The sequence below is a fragment of the Scomber scombrus genome, chromosome 9 (assembly GCF_963691925.1).
Source record: "Scomber scombrus chromosome 9, fScoSco1.1, whole genome shotgun sequence".
Lineage (NCBI taxonomy): Eukaryota > Metazoa > Chordata > Actinopteri > Scombriformes > Scombridae > Scomber > Scomber scombrus.
In genome coordinates this window covers 16,894,212-16,916,029 of record NC_084978.1, presented here as the reverse complement: position 1 = coordinate 16,916,029, position 21,818 = coordinate 16,894,212, and the positions used below count along the sequence as shown (strand labels likewise).

General features: G+C 38.9%; 1 protein-coding gene across 1 annotated transcript in view; it reads right to left on the bottom strand.

Moving 5' to 3' along the window:
* Positions 1-21,818, bottom strand: part of LOC133986217 (dedicator of cytokinesis protein 2-like) — a 99,132-nt gene that overhangs the window by 63,370 nt on the left and 13,944 nt on the right. Inside the window, exons 18-24 of the mRNA XM_062426026.1 lie at positions 20,733-20,830; positions 20,557-20,646; positions 20,197-20,297; positions 17,983-18,117; positions 12,973-13,081; positions 12,466-12,536; positions 10,196-10,302 (exon numbers count right to left, since the gene is read on the bottom strand). Coding sequence (XP_062282010.1) covers positions 10,196-10,302; positions 12,466-12,536; positions 12,973-13,081; positions 17,983-18,117; positions 20,197-20,297; positions 20,557-20,646; positions 20,733-20,830 — 711 coding nt within the window. The remainder of the gene's footprint in view (positions 1-10,195; positions 10,303-12,465; positions 12,537-12,972; positions 13,082-17,982; positions 18,118-20,196; positions 20,298-20,556; positions 20,647-20,732; positions 20,831-21,818) is intronic.

The following is a 21,818-nucleotide window of genomic DNA, read 5'->3' as shown; positions in this document are numbered from 1 at the left end:
TTTATCAAGCACTGACATGCATCTGTTAAGTAATCACAGCGGGAGAAATATAGACATGGGTGTGAACATTGTCAACAGTACCGTATAAAGTGGTGCAGTAAATAGAAGCAATATAAGTAATGTGATTGCTGCCATTTATGTGGATTGATATTAATGATGAATTTAAAAAAATACTTTTATTCTAGAAATCCTCACAGCATTTCTAAATTTTGGGCGTTACTTGTTATTTTAGGTGATGTTATAAAGATACCTATTTGTTATATTGACTCTTACAAGAGCATTACACTAAAACGTACAGTATGGGGTTTCCCTCAATATGTTTAGTACGTACTACAAGACAGGAAACATGACAGCAGGCTCATCTCCAGCTGTACAGATGGAGGAGGGGAAATGGTGGCTTGGCTGAGACGATACAGCGGGTTAGTGGATTGAATCAGGGACTTTGACCAGCTTTGGGAAATGAGTGGGCAAACAAAATGACAGACTCATCCCTCTGTCCCTCTGCTCTTTCCTCTCCCTGATCTCTCATTCTTTTTTTCCCTTTATCAGTATTGATGCTCTCAATCTGTCACAGTGATTGCCTCACGGCATTATAATTTGCCTAAATTGAGCCATAATGCGCTTCGTAAATTGAATATTGAATATACTCAAAACCAGATTAACCCCATATGACAGGGTGCACATGTGTCTCTATGCACGTGTGATTCTGTGTGCATTGTGTGTGTGTATGCGGTATGAGCTTGCCAAGACGCTTAATCCCAGGAGCATATGCTAAATAAATCAGAGAACTTTTGAGTCATAGAGTTATAGAGTAAATGATTACATGTACTCATGTGACAGGACCTCATTATAAAAATAGCAAGGGCTTCCAAACTGAGAAACTGCAACAAAACAACTTAACAAACAAGTATGCGACAATCTTACATAAGAGCATGGTATACAGTAGTTAAGGTTTACATTTTGTGTTTTTCACATGTTTGTCACCAAAATATATTCAGTTTTCCAAAAAAGAGCAATTAATATAAACCAATTTTAATCTGATTTTTACATTGGATGGAAGTGAAGAAGATGCTGACTACTACTTTTACAGTACAATATTTTACATGTAAAATAAAATAAAGTGCTTTTCACAGATTTTTTTATATAGTCAAACATGGACAAGCGAGTGATTCCCCATATTCTCTCTCTCTCTCTCTCTCTCTCTCTCTCTAAATCCCCTTCCATCATCTAACCCCTTCTACACTGTCAGTGGCTTGACATTTTTCCCTGGGGAGAAAGCTTGGCAGGCTTGCTCAGATAGACAGACAGGTAGGGTTATTAAATATGTACTGCGGTGCAGTGATAGGACACCGGGGGCCATTAGCCATTATAAATATATAATTTAGATCTGCTGCATATTTCAGCCTCCTGGACGAATAGCACCCTAGCATACAAGCCCTCTGATTAGCATCCCAATGCTAAAATGTATCTCAATTAGACTGAGTGTCAGCCCTCATTTGGTGAGGCACGGTTCGAGATGGAATGGACCAATGTATAAATGAATAAATAAACTAATAAATAAATAAATAAATAAGCACAGCGCTGCAGGGTGGGGAGGAGAACATACGAGGAGCTACGTGTCATTGACCAACTGCATGCTGGTTTGTTGACAGATCGAGTGACAGCAGGCCTGAGACCTCAATCCCTTCTGGATTGTTTAATAGAAAAACTAAACCAGTCCATCTCTCTCAACAGCTCAACTCTCTCTCTTTTTTTTTTTTGCTCCAAAGCTATTTTGTGTTTTCAGTCCACCTGTTCTCTCCTTTCTCTATATCTGTTTCTCAAATCCCCTGTTTCCTCTTTTCAAGTAGCCTTTATCTCTTCCTCATTCTTTTGTCATCCATCTTTCCCATCCCTTTACTTATCTCTCTGCCCCTGTCCATCCTTTACCAATCACCATGTCAACCCTCTTAATTCCCAGTCTCAGTTCCCTTTCCTTTTTTTAATATTCCTCCTCTCTGTCTTCCAGTTGAATGATGTAGTAGAAAGGTGTGTTGTATTTGCCTCCTGTACAATATTGGTAACCTTTATTGATCTATCTATCTATCATCTATCTTCAATGCAATCATTTGTTTTAACTATGATACATTTCATTTGCACGGGAATGAGTAAATCAATTTGAGGAGGCAGGAAAAGTCAGGAACAACAGACATCTCTCGCCTACAGAGGCAAAGCTAGCAGGATAGAATCCACGCCTTCTCTTTTTATAGTATGTTATAGTAAGTGGCACTTCATATCAAACTCAATTTGTATTAGTCAAAAAAAAATCCAATTTCATGACCTTCTGCGATTTTATCTCAGAAAGAATCAGTGTTTTCCTTGAGATTAACAGAACTGAGTCAACTTCATCCTCTCATTTATGGGAAACGTTAAAAGCTGTAATACAGTGAGAGATTATATTGTACAGTACACATTTGGCCAGGAAAAATACATGAAAACAGCAAGAGTTGTTTAAAGCAATTCTCAGCATAGATAGTGTTCTAACTCTTCCAGTCCAGACCTCTATACCAAAAGGGTTAAACTACATTCTGAATTTGACTTGCTCTCCATGGGTAAAGCAGAGTATCTCTGAAGAGGGCCTAAAGGGGCAAACTATAAAGTCAGGGACCTCTTCCCTATCCAATTTAAATGTCAGTCAGCCAATCGCTTCATATCTTAAGTCTATGTCTTCACTTCTTTTTATGCCAACCATACACTAGAAGACTTTGAAAAGACTTTTAAATCTTTTAAAAGACTTAAGTTGGACACCCTCTCACATCTAAAGACAATATATCATAAGTCAATCAGTTTTTAAGTGCTATATAAATAAAATAAACATGAAACTTTTGAGTCACAGACTATAAGATTTTGCAAACACTGGGGTTCTGGCAGGGTCACTTTTTGCAAGATAACAACTAGATTCCTTTTGATTTTACCATCCTGATCCTGGTGGAAATCTACAAAAAGAAAACTGATGATCAATAGAGAAGAACTCTAAGCTGCTTTTGGTTACAGTTGACCTTGTGTGTGCAGTGGTTTATCATGAAAAAACAGCCAAAAATGTGTAGATAAAATCAATTAGTTCAGAAATAACTGAACCATAACTGTAAAAAGAAAATAAAGACACTAAACACTGATTGTTCATGTTATTAGGCAATTTTCAATTTACCAACTTTTTTTTTTGCATTTAAAATGTCTTGGCTTAACATTCCTTGATTTTATCTGCTAAGACAATCACATTTGAAAAGGTGTCTTCCTGTACTTAAAAAAAACTGCTAACTGCTGTTAGAAACTGAGTACAAATCAGCCACTGTCAGTAATCAATACAAACACACATTAGCCTATTAGACTACAAACCATTAATCAAATGAATAATTGACAGCAATCAACGTCAAACAACCTTATCATACATTAGCAGTTACTTAGTGATTCTGTCTTTTTAAAAAATGCATATTAACATAAGCAATTAAACTGAAGCTCCCTGCGCTCTCCAGGGGAAATAATACTCCAAACCTCCTTTAAGAAATATATCATACTAGCAATTCATTACATGTCCACAAAGACGCATTACTCTAAAACATTAAACAAAAATACGTCATACGTAGACAGTCTTCTTCTCAATTCAGCATCAATATAATCCAAGATAAACTGCACAAATTTGACATTTTCAATCTTTCTGCGCCTTTCCCATGCAGCTCAGTTTGATAGAACCACTTGTTTCCTCCCTCTAATTTAGATACAGCTTCCACTTTGTGGAGAGGGAGAGTCCTGGCTCATTTCTCAGATTTATATTTAGATGGCTCATTTGCTACTTTTAGTATAATTTACCCCAATCTCATTCTTTCCAGTGTTTTCAAGCTCATAATTATGCTCGCACATATTTTACATCCCTCCCTCAGCTTCCAGTGGGTTCTCCTGTCGTTGAGGAGCTCTGTCTCCCTGAGGCATGTGTTACTATCTCAATTTTATTTGACCTTTTATCATCCCCGGGTGTAGCCTCTCTTGCAGAGGTTAATAGTATTGGTAAAAGGAGCTTGAGCTTGATGTGACAGAAAAATGGTGGGAAAAGGCACTACTCAGGGTCAACTCTATATCTTCATATGCCTGGCTAAGTTTAATTTGGTTAAAATTCCTGCATAGGGTTCATTTTGCAAAAGCTAGGCTCAGTAGGTTGTTTACAGGTACAACTGATATCTGTGATAGATGTGCTCCATCACCAGCAGATCATACTCATACACATGTTTTTTCTTGTCCAAAATTAGTTAGTATTAGTAATTAGTAAATTGAGTTCTTGTCTTGTTTCTTTAACATGGTGTAGGGCAAAGCCCTCATTATTACACTAGAAACCACATTAAAAAAATAAGGTTTGGAAATGACTGTCCCTTGATAGACATCTTTGAGGTACCCTTATACTAAAGATTTTGATATTGTTGCGTTTGCCTCATTCATAGCCAATAGATATAATGTTACAGTGCAAAAGCCTAAATCCACCTTTTACCACATCTTGGTAGCCCATTATCTCACATTTAAATACTCTTAACCTTTTCTTATCCTCTCTTCCACTGTTCCTTCCTATCTCACTGGTCTCTTCACTACTGCTGTCTGACTCCATTTTCATCTTTTTTTGCATCTAAAGGGTTTCTCTCCAAGAGAAGAGTCCACCATTTAAAAAATGGCAAACAGTAAAAATGATTCTACTGTGGGCATTAATTCAAAATACTTTATTATACAGTCATTTCCAAACCTTATTTTTTAATGTGGTTGCAGGACAGTCATCTCTTTCACATATTGACTGATAAAGCAGAGGTCTCAGTTTGCCAAAATTGATATAGAGCATTTTGGCATGATGCCCTACATTCCTTTCCCCTTTTCCACTTTATACTGCTCTCTCTTTTTCTACCTGACAACTCTTTCTTCCGTCTCTCACTCCTTTCCTGGTGACTGAGTGTGACTCTGAACATGATGACAGCTAGTGAGAGTCCACTCGGCCCTGGGGAATCAATCATCTGAAGTAGGATCAATACCAAAAGACCAAATCCTGGACTGGCTACCGACTTGGCAGCAGCGACTGACTGATGAGTGGACCCAATGCTACAATGAGCAAAAAAACATTCGAGGCAGTGTGCACACCCTTTTAGCATGCACCACTGTGCAAACACTGAAATGCACAAATACACTCACACCCAGATATAGTGTCATCAGTCACTCTGAAGCAAATACATACAATTGTGTTTGCAGCTTAGGTATGAGAATGCATGTATGCAAACCTGACGCAATGTCAGTGATGTGACTAAATCTGTCTAGCACAGACACTCTGATTTCTATCTCAAACCAAATTTGGTCCAACATAATCATTCACAGTCTACTTCCAATTCTTTAGCTGGTACTGCAGAAGCCTGATTATGGGCCCCCTTATCAAGTCTGTATTATACAGCAGCAAAACATTAGCCTGTTCTATCCATCATGGTGTGGTCCTCTGCTGGGGAAATCACCACTTATCAGCCCACTACAAGCAAATTAGGCAGACATAACAGGGCTGAACAGAGGTGGGGGGTGTAAGATTGGTGCAGAGTGCATGATCACTGATGTGCAGTGCACTTTAAAAGGTTAAACACACACAAAATCATGTGTTCCTGGCAATTATGCCAAATTAGTGAAAATCATTTCAAAGTAGTGTAGGCATGGTATGACAAGTGACACGTTAATGACTGCAGTGCTCCGAAAACACTTCCTGTCTTATCTTACTCAAAGTTATGACATTACTTCTTGGGCAGATGGCAGGTATCATCTGTGACATTAATATGGATAACATTTCCAAAACCTACTGAGGCGTGAGCGGTGTACTCATTTTCTGCTTGCAATGAGGTTCATGGACATTTTCAGTCTGGGTGATGAGGGAATATGAACACCACAAGGACAAAAGAAAACCACCAGATTTGCCTATTACTATATTTTTTTAGTAAATATCTTTTAAGGTGGATGTGTTGTAGCCTCAAAAACAGTCTTATCTAAGCAGAAGTGACCGTAAGTAACATTTGCCATCAGTGGAGAAGTATATCAGTCAGTGCCAGTGCTTGTTGTAATAAGTTGGTATCTGACTGGGATCCATTGCACTGATTGTAATTTCAGTGGAGTTAAACATAGCACCACTGTAAATGTGAGTTATTCCTTCCTTTATCTTGAAAAAAATAGCCTCCAAAGAAAAGCCTGTTACACAAATATCTATATCTTCTCTATGTCAATGCTAGCTGAAGCAGAAAATTAATTTAAGCTTGATGTAGCTTTCATTTATTTGAATGTAATAACAAACTAATAAATGGGAGTGTTTTCAAATCTAAAAGGCTGAGATGGAAATTATGTATATGTCAAATACATTCTATATATATGCATACAGATGAAGCCCCTTGAAAGTTCCCATTCAAGCTGAAAGCCAGCTGAATGGCAGCTGACTCCCAGCCGGCTGCCAGCCGACTCAGCAACCCCCTCCTTCTCCTGGGCGTGTCTATCTTTTCCTGTAAACCCACCTATTCATTGTAATACAGGGTATGACCAGGTGATGGCGCTTCTGTCACAGAATAGCCCACATATTCTATGAATTTTTACTGGTCATCCGAACCAGTAAACTTACTTACTACCTAACATAACCCACTGACTTTTTATATGCACGCATCACAACTTAGAAAAAATATTTTAAATTTCAAGGAAGACCATGACTGAGCAAACAATTTGCAGACACAGATACATGACTATCTTGAATAAAAAATGCGGAGTGTCTATTTGCACCCTAGACGTAGCCTATAACAACGTGAAAACATGGCGGGTATTCATCTTCCACGCCAACAGAAAAGGGCGAATTTAGAAAGGTTTCATATCTTATGTTTGTTCTAAAGACATTTCTGGCGGGAAAGTTGTATTATATTTTCATAATCTTTCCTCAGTGAATGCATACAAGCGTAAGTTTGTCAGTTAGACACATTATAACATAGGACTGGAGCGGTGGCGTAACGGGCAGCGTGTCCGTCATTAGTGCGGGAGACCCGGGTTCGAGTCTTTGCAGTAGCAGTTACTTATTGACAATGTTTTCAGCGGAAAAACTCTGCTGCATTTTCATAACTTTGTTAAGTAAATGCATACAACCCGAAAATAACTGAATTTACAACCTTCAGATTGTTATATGATGGAAATCAAATCTTGACCGATAATTCTATGGTTCTCTGCTATGTGCCATGAGTTTAATATGTGTTTAATGATGTTCTCTTGGTTAACAGGAAGTGTGTTTGCCTGTAGAGTATTTTAAGAGTGTTTTTATTGTTTAGCAGTGAAGAAAGGAAAATGAATGGGATGTTTGTGCTAGAAAGAGAAACAAAGTGTGCGTGACAGGATTTGGCAAGAGTTCATACTGCAAAAAATCGGAACACATTTTCAAATCAAAAAATTAAATAGCCTACTGACTGATTATTTTGTTATTTGTTTTGAATCTAACACAAAAAAGAAAGAAAAATTGCTTTTCATATTTCAATTTTAGGCTCAGATCAATTATACGAAATGGAAAAACGTAAACGACTGTATTTGATTTTAGGCAAGGCAAGACAAGGCAACGCAGCTTTATTTATATGAAAATAAACATTTGACAGTGAGAAATTAGAAACAAACGTAAAAACAAGGAATTTAAAGGATGATTAACCTTTCATTTGAGGCTGGTTTGAATATTCTCACACAAATTATGCCAGAGTGCTAAAGCTGAGAAAGAGTAGTTCAGCGTCTGCTAATTTGTGAATTGTAGAATTGTTGAAAAATGTGCAAGCCAACCCCGGTCTATTCAGTGCATGCTGTAAGCCAGGTAAGCCCATCCACTTTATTAGCATTATCATTGCTTAACTTTTTGTTTGGGCTTAATGGGCTATTTGGTTCCATTGCCACACAAATCACGCAAGAGTGTTCATGGCCGTTGCAACTACAGTACTTTCTGAGAAGGGGTGCGGATTTGGCGGGGTGATGATGGGTTTGGGGGGATGGTTGGGAGCCTGTTCCATTGTCTTTCAAAGCGAATGCCCCCTCCCCCCACACCTGTGCATGTCTCATGGCAAACTGTGAATCCTTTGAATTTTTCCTCCCACGGCTCTATTACGCATGCTCTCATTATGATCAAATTATTTTAACAATTATGTTTTATAACATATTGCCAATAAAATAAAAGTATTGAACAGACTCACTGGAGCTGAGGTTAATGTTAGCTGCACGGACAGAGACGTGTTTTCTCAAGCGAGTTCAAAGTTTTATCTATTTTACTTTCTTTTGACAATGACACGCTGGATGATGATTTCGGAGGTAATCCGACAGGAGAAGGATTGTGTAAACCAGTCGGTCTCAACAGGGCTTACGATTGGCTACGAGAAAGTGACGTTTCGGGGCGTGCCTCGAGTGGGAGATCCCCCTCCATTCATAACCCGTTGTGCGCCGACGTCATTCATTTCATTTCATTTTGACTTTTGACTTTGTAATTACCGGATAACGGAAACCCAGTATCAGTGTCAGAATATAATAGCAGCAATAAGAAAAGAATAAAGAACAATAAATAATAAATACAAAAAAACAAACGAACAAACAAAAAACTATAAGAACAATAATAGTAAGAAATATGTAGTAAAATAGTCGTGACATTATTTACATTATTTACACCGTCCATTGAAATACTATGTATTACTGTAAATAGCGCGTCCTGTTTTGAATCACTAGACGGGGTATGTCACATGGGCTATTTCTTGGTTTGACAGTGACAATGATTTGTCAGAGGTCCTGTAAAATGTACGGTATCTTCAATTGCATCCTTCTAATGAATTAACTCAGTTTATGTCCATGGACATTATAATGAAAAGGCTAAAGGCTTAATATTAGTTTGCATCCAGCGTGCTGCATGGACTTCATTACATCTGCTGCACCGCTGCTACCACAATTATGAAATGCTAAGTTTATTGTCGGTGACTGCTACCTTCATAAAAGTAATATTTTACAAATCTGCATTATATAAACTAACGAAATACGTTAAAGTAAGTCATTTGGCGACTTCTAAGTCATTAAACTAAGTCTTACTTTTACTGGCATAAAGAGTTGAATCAGGACGTCTGCTTTTACTAGAGTCTTTTTTACACTAGTATCTAGTACTGCATACTACACAGGCATGACTCAGAATAACAAGCTTGCACTTTTTAATCATAGTGCGTTTTGTTAATTGATCGGCTGTGTTGTGTTTTACCGGCGCACAGCAGCTTCAATTGCATCCTTCTAATGGATTAAACTATATTGCACCCTTCATTAGATAGATAGATAGATAGATATACTTTATTGATCCCAAGCTGGGAAATTACAGTGTAGCAGCAGCATTACACAGACACTAGTGACGATACAGTGACAATAACAACAACATATAGTATAAGGCTACTTTATGAAGAAGAATAGAAGTAAATACAAGTTATATTAGTGTGTAAAACTAACTCGGGTCTCCTGCACTAATACCTGCGCGTCCCCGTGGACAAATGAAGCATTGCAACTGGTTTTCACTCAGGCAGTTTATGGGCGTTTCCAGTCGGGGCCTCATTGACACGTCATCGCATTTCCCCCCTGCTTCCATTATCGGCCAGTCAAGGACCTATCAAGGGGCGGCCAAGGAGCCATCACGGAAACAGGGGAAATTTGTAGTGGCTTCATCTGTATATATTAAATTGACCTGAGTGTGTATGATGAAGTAAACCATTTATAACATAAATGCATAAACATCAGTATGCTTTTTCACCATAAGGCTGATGCCTTTATTCAGAGTGCTTTACAGGATTGCCCCAGAGTGAATGGATCGTTGCCCTTGCAGTATTAGCACCACCGTTTTTATCTACTGTGCTGTATGAAGATAAAACCTTTAAAGCAAAGAACTCCCTTACTGGTCATAAAATACATGGGGTCAGCTGTCTGCCTGATCACTCTTGTTGCTGGGCTGGTATTAATCTCTGTGTGATAGACCTCTTAATGTGATCTCAACTTTAAGTAAGAAGCAGCTTATGCTCTGTAAAATTTCAAGCAGAATGGGCTGAACGTTGCTTTTGGTGATGGGTTTTTCACACAACTGTGAAGTCTAGAGTTGGTTAGCAGCTCAGTGCCCCCTGCAGCTGGGGAAAAATGTACGCACCTTGTTTCTGGAATAGTTGGCTGCTGACAATTTCAGTCATAGAAGACACCTTCTGTTTCTGAAGTTTCTCAGGGGGAATGCAGGAATAAAAGTCATGTAGCAACTCACTGGAGAGAGAAAGCAATGGGAAGTGGAATAAAAAATTAGTGCAGTCTTTACCAGGAAACAGTAACACATTTGTCTTCTTGAAAATTAGCATAATAAATACCCTTTAATGCACAGATTTTGAATTTAAACAAAACATTTCCATAGTCTAGAACAGATTCAAAGATCAAAAATACAACCACAACTTTGTAAGTCAACCTTTCAATATATTTCCTTAATAGAAATAAAATATGCAACCACCAAAAGCAATGGTTGAATCAGAGTGCAGCACAGACAGAAACAGAGCAGTATATGCCCCGTGAAAACAAATGAGTTCCCAAACATGCTCTAATGAAGACACAGGTTTGAGTCATCCTCAACCCCAAATTCAATTTTAGAATAATTAAACTGGCTAGTCACAAGCCCTGATGCCACTTAGAAAGATTGAATGCTCAGAGCAGGGCAAACCCTTTGTCTACCTTTTCTATCTGTCTCTCACTTTGTCTCTCTCTTCTTAAATTATTCACCCCTTACAGGCTTCACTAGCACTTTCAATAATTGTATAAAAGAATGAAATGCACCACCTATGCTCCAAAACACAACAAGGTTTGTATGACTTTTGATGTGCAAAAGCTGGCACAAGGATACGCTGGGGCACAGTGGCCCTCAGTGCAGACTCATCAGGCCCACTAATCATCTGAGAGAATCTAATTAAAACTCAAAATGTCAGCCTATACCCCATGGACATCCAAAGGACACAGAGAACAAACAAAATGCACGCATAGCTGACAATGCCTTGCACCATGCTTGCACCATCCTGCAAACTACAGGTGAGTTTGCAAGTTGTACAGATGTGACTATACATACAAAAGAGACAAAGCTTTGATGTCCACCTCATGCACAATGATTGTAACTCACACAACTACTTTACTCTCAAGTTCAGATGGCTTGGTTATGTTTGTGTATGTGAGTGTGTGTGTGGTTGTGGGGAAAATAATTGCAAAGGACAGACAATATGGGTTTGCAAGAGAGAAAAAGAAAATGAATAACAGGAAGTGAAAATGTGTGCGCTGATTGCTAACTCCATAATCGTCTTTCTATACGTGTATGTGTGCACCTGCTTGTACGGGTGTGTGGCAGGTGTTACAGGTAGCACCTTTGTGAAACTGTGTTGACATCGAGTCACTCAGGGGACTGAACTGTGAGATATGGACTATCCACAAACACACATGCACACACAAAAAAACACACAGGTCACACATAGGTGAAGAAAGAAATTATGAGGATGAAATTGAATGTGGCAAGTCAATAAAACATCAATTAACATCTACTTTCGGATAAGTAAGAAGGTCACACCAAGACAATGGATCTGTGTTTGGTTGTGGAGCTGCTAGAGGACTAGTAGGGTGCTTAAAATTTCTAATGTGGAAACAATAATCTCCCAGCTGGTCAAGTACAGTACCAGTCAAAAGTTTGGCCACACTATCCCATTCAGTTGAATGTGAAAGTGTGCAAAAACTTTTGACTGATACTGTACGTACACTGAGGTCATTTCCTGGGCTAAACAGTATGTTGTGAGTTTGATTGTGGGTCAAGGAGAGGTTAAACAAGCCATTCCAAGTCACTTTGCTCTTCAAAAGGCTGAGAGTGAAGCTCAGAGACAGAGGTTCAAATGGGTTTTGTTTGATGGTTTTGCTCGTGGAAATTGTCAATCCACCCTAAGGCACATCAAGAAGCTGCAAAATGTGTTTGAGTGTGTATCCTTGTGTATATGTCAGTTGGATGAGATTTTTATCACCTGAAAAAGAAGGTAAGGCATGACCACAATGGAAAGTGTGGTGGACAGAAGGATGAGGGTCACTGGACAAAGCACAGAGCAAAACTTGCGCTAAGCTGAAAGCTGAAAGCATATATCCTCTCTGTCAGTGTCCCTGAATGAGGCCAAAGATAAGGGCTATGTGTGTGTGCGTGTGTGAGAGAGTGAGTGAGTGAGTGAGTGAGTGAGTGAGTGAGTGAGTGAGTGAGTGAGTGAGTGAGTGAGTGAGTGAGTGAGTGAGTGAGTGAGTGTGTGTGTGTGTGTGTGTGTGTGTGTGTGTGTGTGTGTGTGTGTGTGTGTGTGTGTGTGTGTGTGTGTGTTTGTGTTTGTGTTTGTTTGTCTGTTTGTGTTTGTGTAAGGTTAAGCTCACCTAAGGAGTTTCGCATCAAATACTTTCTCAACATCATGCAGGACTGTTGGCAGGTACTTCAGAGCCGCAACCTGGTGACACACACACACGTACACATGCACACACACAAGTTTACACTGTTGAATTACTATCTTGAAATCCTGTGGAAGTTGTTGGTGAATAGAAGGTGACTTTGCCATCAAAGAGGCTCTCATCACAAGTGTGAGAAAGGATGTATTTTATTTTTCACAGGGTCGCTTGACTCTCTGCCAAAAAGGGTTTGTTTGTAAGTCTAGCTTGGGGTACATAGTGAGCATGAGAAGAAGTCATTAAGTAGCAGAATACTGATGTTGCCAGAATCAAATTGAGAGACCACCTTTAATAAGTGTAAGGAGGAGAAGGAAGATGAAACAGAGCACAGATGACAGTAAAATATGGGAAATCAAAAGGGGAAAAAAGATGATGATGAAGATGAGAAGAAAAAGAGGATTACTAGGTGGTGATGTATGGGTTGAGGCAATGAATTACCCTGAGCAGCAGAGTTGTGGTGAAGTCAGTTTTCATCAGGTTGTTGATGGACTCAAAAAGCCTTCTCAGTGACTCCTCGAACTCTGCCTGCTCTTTCCCCTCGTACAACCTAGGAGGGCAGAATGAAAATAATGAATTAAGTGAAAATATGTGAAATTATATGAAATGCAACAGGAAAACAGAATTGGCAGGAAGGCAGAAAGCATGAGGCAGTGTAAGAGTACATGACATGACATGATTTACTGGGAGGACAGAAGAAGAGATTGAAAGATGGGAGAAAATAACAGGGGAGGTGAATAATCAGTGAGAGTGGGACGTGAAAAGACAAAGGGTCAAAATAAGCTAACTGAGAAGAAGCTCAAGCATGATACAAATTGCTTCATTTTTAAAAATGTTGTATAAGATTGTTGTAACTGCCGCACATTGGCAGTTTGTTTAGTTGGTTAACCTCCCGTTTTTGGTTCCTACTGGTTATAATGGCACTGGGGCGGAACTAATTGCCGCCCTCATACGTTTCCTACACCACACCTTTAAGCGACGTACCTAGCCAAACAGCGCGAAAGAAGCAGCACAATCAATAAGCTATAAATTAAAGTTAAAAGTAAAAGCACATAAGAAGAAGAAGAAAAAACTATAAAGGACAAGCAATAAGATAAGATTCCCTCAAGTAGTAAGCAGTGGACGAGGTATGTTTATCATTTATTTATATCTAAGAAGAATGTGAACGATTTTATTGTGTTGCATTCAATTGCATGGTTGTGCGTGATAGTGATTTGCATACTATGTAAAGTTGTGAATATGTTTATGTAAGTTAAGTTTGTAAATGTGCAAGTTAATATTGAGCTGCGGGCTGTATGTGAGGTGTGTGTGAAGTGTTTTTTGGTGTAATGTAACACCTGTTGTGCTGCTGTAAAAACGGACATTTGCATATTGTGAATTGTATTTATTTTCATTTATTTTTCTCTCTAAACCCAGTTCTCACGGGTTGGTTCGACCTGGAAATAAAACCCCGTTTTCTAACAAAGACCTCTGGCCTCGTGTGAACTACTTGGGAGCTACAATTGTGTTAAAGAAAACATAATTCCAAACAATATTATCTTCTGTCAGACAATCTGTCTGCCAGCACATATATAACATTATTAAACAATATAGTCATATGTTTGTCATGCCACATGAAAACAGATGTTGGAGGTCCTGTTTCTAATAAACACATCAGGTTGGTTGCAGCAATCTTTTAGATGCACTTTAGGCCTTTAGCCATACATCCATAAATTGTATAACTTTTGAAATAATATTTAACTAATTCCTGTCATGTCAGCAATCTTTTTTTTCCCTTATTACTTTAATTGTGATGCCATCCCAAAACATTTGTTCAGAACTAGCCATTTTTATCCCCTTGACATATAACATTTCCTGGCTTTTATAGATTTTTTAAAGAGTGACTGCACTGGAATACACAGAAAAATTATAGTGCAGAAATTGTTTTTCATGAAACTTTAAATTGATTCGAGGTTGGTAATAATAATGTTTTTGACCCGATCTTAATCGAGCCAGCCTCGACTTTCTCCGCTCTGACTTAAAGTCATCAAGCAACAAGTCTCACCAGAGTTCTTGAGTTTTTGTGGAAATGGGGCATTTACTGAATTGGTAGCAGTTCCTCACATCTTTCAATATGGTTGTGAATGCACTCAACATGAAGGTGCTAACATTGCACTTTAACCTAAAGTCAATATTTCATTTTGCACATGAAGCAGTAAGAGCACGACACCATATGTGTCCTCTTGCTAAAGTAATTACAGAACCAGCCCAGTGTATACTTAATTTACTGCAATTGTAAAGTTATGAAGCAAATAAATGCAGCATGACAATGTACAACTACATTAAACATTGACAAACACTGACTGCTGTGATTACAACAATCCTCCTCTAACTTAACAACAAAACAAATGGGTTATCTCTGTTGCTGCTATTCACATCACATCCTCACACCCACGCGTCCCTGTAACATCCCTTCAGTCCTACTTCCAACACCCCCGGCAAACTTGTCCTGTATTGGTCTCTTCACTATCTCCCTGTGATTCAGTGGAGCTGTGCAGTTGTTAATTACAATAGAAATTATGAGTGCTGGAGGGAAGGATTAGCATGTGACACACAGCGAATTTACCATGTGGGGGGAGGGATTAGGCAGTAACACACAGAGGTATTATCACTGGGCTCTTTGCAGAGTACAGTCATGATTACAGACGCATTGTCCTGCTTAATCCACCAGCCGTGTCAGTGCATGAATTTGTGTGCACGCATGTGTTTGTATATGTGTGTGTGTGTGTGTGTGGGGGGGGGGGTGATAACATCAGGTCTTGCACTCAGGCCACACACATAGACTTCAATAAAATAACTGTGTCCCATACTTAGTACAGTATAGCATGTTACAGAGAGCCACCCTAATCTAACTCAAAAGATGTAGGCTATTTCGAGCTAAAAGTGACAATAGAATCTTGCTACAGCTAATCTCCACACATTCACACAAAACACACACAGTAACACACGTACATAATACTAGCTCAGCAAACTAATACTGAAGACAGATGGAGAGTAGAGAAACAGATGAAGGGGATACAATAAGCAGGGGGGAGAGAACAGTGAGGGACAGTGAAGGAAAGTAAAAGGGAAAAAAAGGAGACAATTAGGCAACAGTATGCATCTCCCCCATGAATTATGAAATCCCTGTCTGTGCAAATCAGTCACAAATGTCACCTTGTTTTGATGTATAATTACAGTTCCCTCCAGCACAAATCACTAAAATGTTCAAGACTGCAATTTATCAGCGAGATACAAGGTTTCCTCAGGTTTGGTCAAATTTGAAATGCAGATATTTTGAATTACATACAGTATGGTAAGCAAATAAGTGGTGCAGTGACCAACAAGGCTGACATGCATAACTTTTTAAAATCTATTTATGCATGCATTTAAACAAACAGTGCAGTCACCCTTAGGCCAACCAGTTATCAGCCAATTGTTAAAAAGCTTGAATGCCCCAAAAAAAAAAAAAAAGTGTTAAGTTTGAGATTTTATACAGATGGGATAAAATAAAAGCAAGCATCCTTCTCACTGTGACTTTAGGTCCCCGTGTTATACATGTTATTATAGGTAAATTGCATTTCTCCATTATATGCTTTTATCATGATTATTATTAATCATGTAATCAAGTATTTCTTATTATATTGAGGCATGATCTAAACACAATGAGAGATAAGATAACAAAATTAGAAAGGAACTAAATATAACCTTGAAAAGGTCTTGTGATGACTACAAAAAATTAGATTAGTATTAGATCTCATAGGAAACAGAGCTGATTTCATCTCATAATAATAGATCCATATCACATTAATGAGAAAAGATCTTCATAGTAGAAAACATACAGATTTTAGATTAATGTAATCTTCTCTGGCTGTGAAAAAAATAAAAGAGGAAAATGAAGTTAAGAGAGGAGACGAGTTTCAAAGATGAGGGGAGGGATGGATAGACAGAGGACAAGGAAAGAAGAAGGAGAAATATAGAACATAGCAGGTGCTCAGGGGAAGGAAAAAGAAACAGATACAACTGATGAAGCAGACTACAGGGATGTAATAAAATCTATAGGGCGTGAAGGACAGAAAGAAGGTGAAGAAAAGAGCAAAATCTGGTACAGCGTGCCTTACATATTTTTGAAGTAAACATTACGCGCTCCTAATAGACTTTGCATGAACATGAAGCCGATTTGACAAGCTAATAAATCTTCAGTGCCACCTATTTAACTATTAATGACCGCTGGTCTTGATGGTGATGATGATGGAGTCATACAGATGCACCTACAGCACAACTGGCTCCGTTGAATACCTGATTCTCTTCTGTCATGACAAGGCCTTATAGGAGGAGAAATGTGATGTGAAAACTTTAGATGCAAAAGAACTTGAAGTTGCGTCAGGTAGTTGGGGGACAACAGATAGAGGGGGAGAGAGAAAGAGAAAAGAGAGTTAGATTTATTGGTGCAGATATACCCAGGGGAGGCTGGCGACTGGAGTTCAGTCAGTCCAAGAGCAGTGGAGCGATAATGTGTGATGCACACACATAAACACACACACATATTTAAGCAAACCTCTAAGTATATATGCGAATACATATACATACATACTTAGAGGTTTGCTTATACATGACACACTCCACTAATGCATCCACACAAATCTGCACACAGTCTACAAATAAATAAATAAATAAACACACCCACAACATCAATAAACAAACATACCAATTTCAACAAACAAAGCTCAAAATGCCCTTTAGAAGATTAAAAAGACAGACCTTCAGTGACCAGTGGACTTTGAATGGCAAACACCCAGCAACACACATACACACCCATCCTAACTCAATCCTGCAAACACTAATATAGTGCTCCCAACAGAGGCACACAACCAATAACATAAACCTTGCAGTCTTACATGAACAAACATGCAATTCTGCACATGATTGTGTCTTGTATACTTGTACCTACACACACACAAACACATACACTGTAGGTATTCAAGTCACCTGCAGGCAAGGCATATCAGACAATTGTGGCTCATGTTTCTAGTCTGTCAGCATCATTTATTGAGCTGCAGTTACAAATAGTGTTTGCACTTACTGTGTCGTTCAGTGTAGCTCTCAGCTCAGTGTGGGAGTTGTCATAAGTCTCCCTTGCTGAAACTTTGTCTGGCTGGTGTATCACCTGCTACCCATTCAGTAGACCTGCCCTGTCATTAGCTCTCATTTGGACACTGCACTTAATCATCAATGCTTATTAGCAGCATTAGTGCTGTAATCAGCAGCCTTTCTTCAAAGAGCTGTCAAAAGCGATTCCTCCGGCACTCCATCACTGGGCTGTGTGTGTGTGTGTGTGTGTGTTTGTGTCTCTAACAATCTGTATTTGAAATTTGAAGAATGTAGAAGTCATTATCATAATGAACAGCCCACAAAAGCTACAAAAACACTCACTGGGAGTAGAGCATGCGTGAGCGAACGATGAACTTGAAGATGTACTCGAGGGCTTTGAGAGTTCGGAGAATTGGTTCACACTGCTCCCCTCGGCTCGAGACATCCAGGTACCTCTTCAGCACTGACATCAGCTTTCTATGAGAGTGATATGAGAAAAAGGGAGAAGGAGAGGGAGACAGAGAGTATAAAGAGAAAAAAAGAGAATAACATCAAAATCATTCAGACTTGTCATTCTTTTTCCGATGCCCCACAGGTTGGAAAGTTAATCGCCAACTCTATTTTTCCCTTCCATAGAGCAGAAAGAAGGACTGCAACCAAGTGATAGTGAAAGAATGAGAGAGAGGAAGACTGGCAAGGAAGTGGAGGTGAAAAAATGGAAAAATAGTATTTCACACCTCAACTGATGTACCTTTTACACAGCTCACAGAAATTTTATTTGCACTCGGATTCATGGTAAAAAAAAAAAAATCCAACACATGCACACCCCACGGGCATCTTTACACATACACATAAATATGCCGGTGTGTCAAAGCAGCAATTGGAGAGAGATGTGGGTGGCACAGAGTTCAGTCTAACTTTATGACCAGTCCTTTTTTTAGCTTTGCCCTCAATGACTTGCAATACTAACATATTCATTACATTATAAAACAGTAAGTCAACAGAGGGCTGAAACTTGTGGCTTTGTGGCAGTTCTAGTTCTGTGAAATGGCAAAGGGGGATCACCCACTAACTGGTTTAAAATTACCCAATCCTCTTAAACAATAAAAGTCTCCTTAAAATGAACTTTAATCTGGCCTCACTGCCATCAGGCTGGCCTTCAAAATAAATATTATCAGCATTATTATCATACCATTACCATTCCCTGGTTTCCTTTTGGTGCATGGCTGACAGGCAAGCACAGGAGGATTTAATGTTTTTTGGGTTTTTTTTGTTAAGAGCAAGAGATAGGGAGTTTAAAATGTAGTGAGAGGGAGTTAGAGAGTTTTACATAATGACCTCTGGGCTGATAGGCGTTAAGCTGAAGTGACCCTCTTGAAGAGGGTGAACATCAACACACTGGCAGGGGAGAGATACAGTGGATGGAGAGAAAGATGACTAGATGATGGGAAGAACAGACAGTATAAGAGAAAAACAGGAAAATAAGGAGGAGAGTTGTTGGAGATAATTGGTTAAAGTAGGCCAAGAGGAGGAGAAGCAATTAGGGAAAGCAAGAAAGGATGCAGCGGAAATTAAGAACAGGAGGAGTCAGAAGTGTTTTTAATTTCAAATGTGTTTTATTTGTTTGCATTGCCAAAGCAATGCAAACAAATGTGTTCTCTAGCGGCCACTGAATCAAGTGAAGTGCAATAACAGAGGGTAAGAAGCAGACAGAGGGGCTTGGGCTGCATGCCTGAATGCTTTAGCTGTTGCTCCACAGAGATGCAGGGTTAAAACTCTGGCTGGCTTGATGCACAGTAAAGTAGTGAATTCTAATGTTGTTCAGTCAAGTGCTTCAAAGGCCAACACACACACTGACCTCCAGTGGCAGCTGGACACAGTGCAGTATTTATACACTTGGCATTAGATACTACAACAGGTTAAACATGTAATGTAAGACTTAACATATACATATAATGATTCACTCAAAATGCAAAAAAGAAAACTGCAAAACTTGCGTGTTGTTGTTTTCTCACAACTGAAGTGTGACAAGATTTATAAGAGTCCTCAGCCATCCTTAAGGTCATAAACTAAATTAAGTACTAACCTGACATTTTATAAAGCCCACACTAAAATAATGTCAACCAAAAATCTCTTAAGTCTCACTTGTTGAGTTTAAGTGATAATAAAGAATTTTGTGGCAGATTCAAAAAGGTGCTGTCTTGTAAGGTGTATTTTGTTTGAGGTTCAGGTGTGTACCGACATACCGACTTGCAACTGCACTTACTGCTTTTTGGAGCAAAGGTTCAAATTACATATATCATATCTTCTATGAGCCATATTTCATTTCCATATATGTTGCTTGTTTGTCAGTATGAATACCTAACATATCAATTTAAACCTCTCTATCTTGGTTTGAGCCACAGTGTTAAAAAATAGAGTAGAAACAACAGCCACACCCTGTAACTGTTAAGATGTGACACACAGTGCTTTCTGTAGTTCAGGAAACTCATACCAAAAGTACCAGAATGAGATGAAAGGAAGTGGTTTGCGATACCAGGAAGTACAGGAACTTACTTGTACGCCAGTGTGGCACTGAAATGCTGCTTGATGTAGGCCTCCAACACTGTGTTGAAGTGCTGGAACTTTCTGTCAGCAATCAGACCGATTATGTGTATCTGGCAGAGAGAGGGGAGGAACAGACATGTTTACATAGCAGGACACATTTACAAGGCAGATGAGAAGTTATGTAATAGCATCTGATGGACATGTTTATTTGGAAAGAGATGGACAGGTAGACACAAAGATGTCAGATTAAGTAGATACAGAGGCAGCCTGTCAAGAAATCAGCTGCATCAGTTGACAAGGCACACACAGAGTCAGACACACAAGCATTTGCTGAGTAAACAAACATCCCACAAACTCTTACACACTCACCAATGCATCGAAGACGAGGATGTCATAGTCATCAGTCTGAGAGTGCTCCATCATAATGTTGAACAAGGCATCCAGAGTGTCCTGCAGGAACTACTCACACATACACAGACAAAGAAAAGGTCCAGAGAGAACGCACACATGCTTGCTTATAAAACACTTGTATTTACACCACTGACCTTGACCACCTCCTCTCCATCAATGATTTTGAGTTTCTCAAGGTTATCTTTGAGGAGTTCGGGTCGAGTCCTCCACTTGAGCAGCCCCAGAAGGCCCACTGCCAAGGAGAGACACACGGAGAATGTTTTCTGTTTAGTGGCCTTAGCTGCACATACACACTTTGTCTTGCTTGAGAGTGGATGTTGATCAAAGCTTCTGTAATAGAGGTGTCCTCTTAGTTGACTTTAATGTTCTTAATTGCTGTTAGTTTTGACAATATATATATACGTCCTTCTGTGTTGCACGTACTGTATGTGGTTGTTGAACTGAACTGTCAGTGACGCGACACTTTTTTTCTTTAATGCAAAATATAGTTGAAATTGATATGGTGTAACACTGTTTCAAAAGTAAAGCTGAAATGTTTAGTCAATTAACTGATTACTTGACAGATAATAAATCTCCATCAATTTTGATAATTGATCATTCATAAAGCTTAAATACATAACAAATGGTGGTTCCAGCAGCTAAAATGAGTGATTTGTGGTCTTTCTTTGGTTTGTATTATCCTAAATGAAATGTGTTTGGGCTTTGGATATACTGTATACTCTATGTATATTTGAAATTCATACAGTATACAGACAAAACACATAATTTAAAAATTGGCACCATGGAATATGAGACACTGTAATCAGCCCGGTTTACTACTTTCTAACATTTCATGGACTAAATGATAATTCAATTAAAGTAACCAATTGATAAAACATGAATTAAAATAAATGTTAGCTGCAAACCAAAGCAACATTTTACATTCATTACAGTGTTTTTCATCTCTGACTGATGAGCAACAACAAAGTAGCTATTTGTCAAAAGATGATTTGTCATGGGGACAGTCCCCGTTCATCTGGTTAGTGAGACTATCAGCTGACTGTTTAAATCCGTGGTTTCTGCCATTAATTCTGCTACAGTTTGACATGGGGCAGATTTCCATGTCTCTGAAGGGCTGCCCACTTGAAGCTCACTGCTTCCTCTGTCCAATAATTTCTGACACACCAAGCCAAGCTGCACATCTGGTGGGTGCCCCAAACAACACTGTGCATGCATGCCTG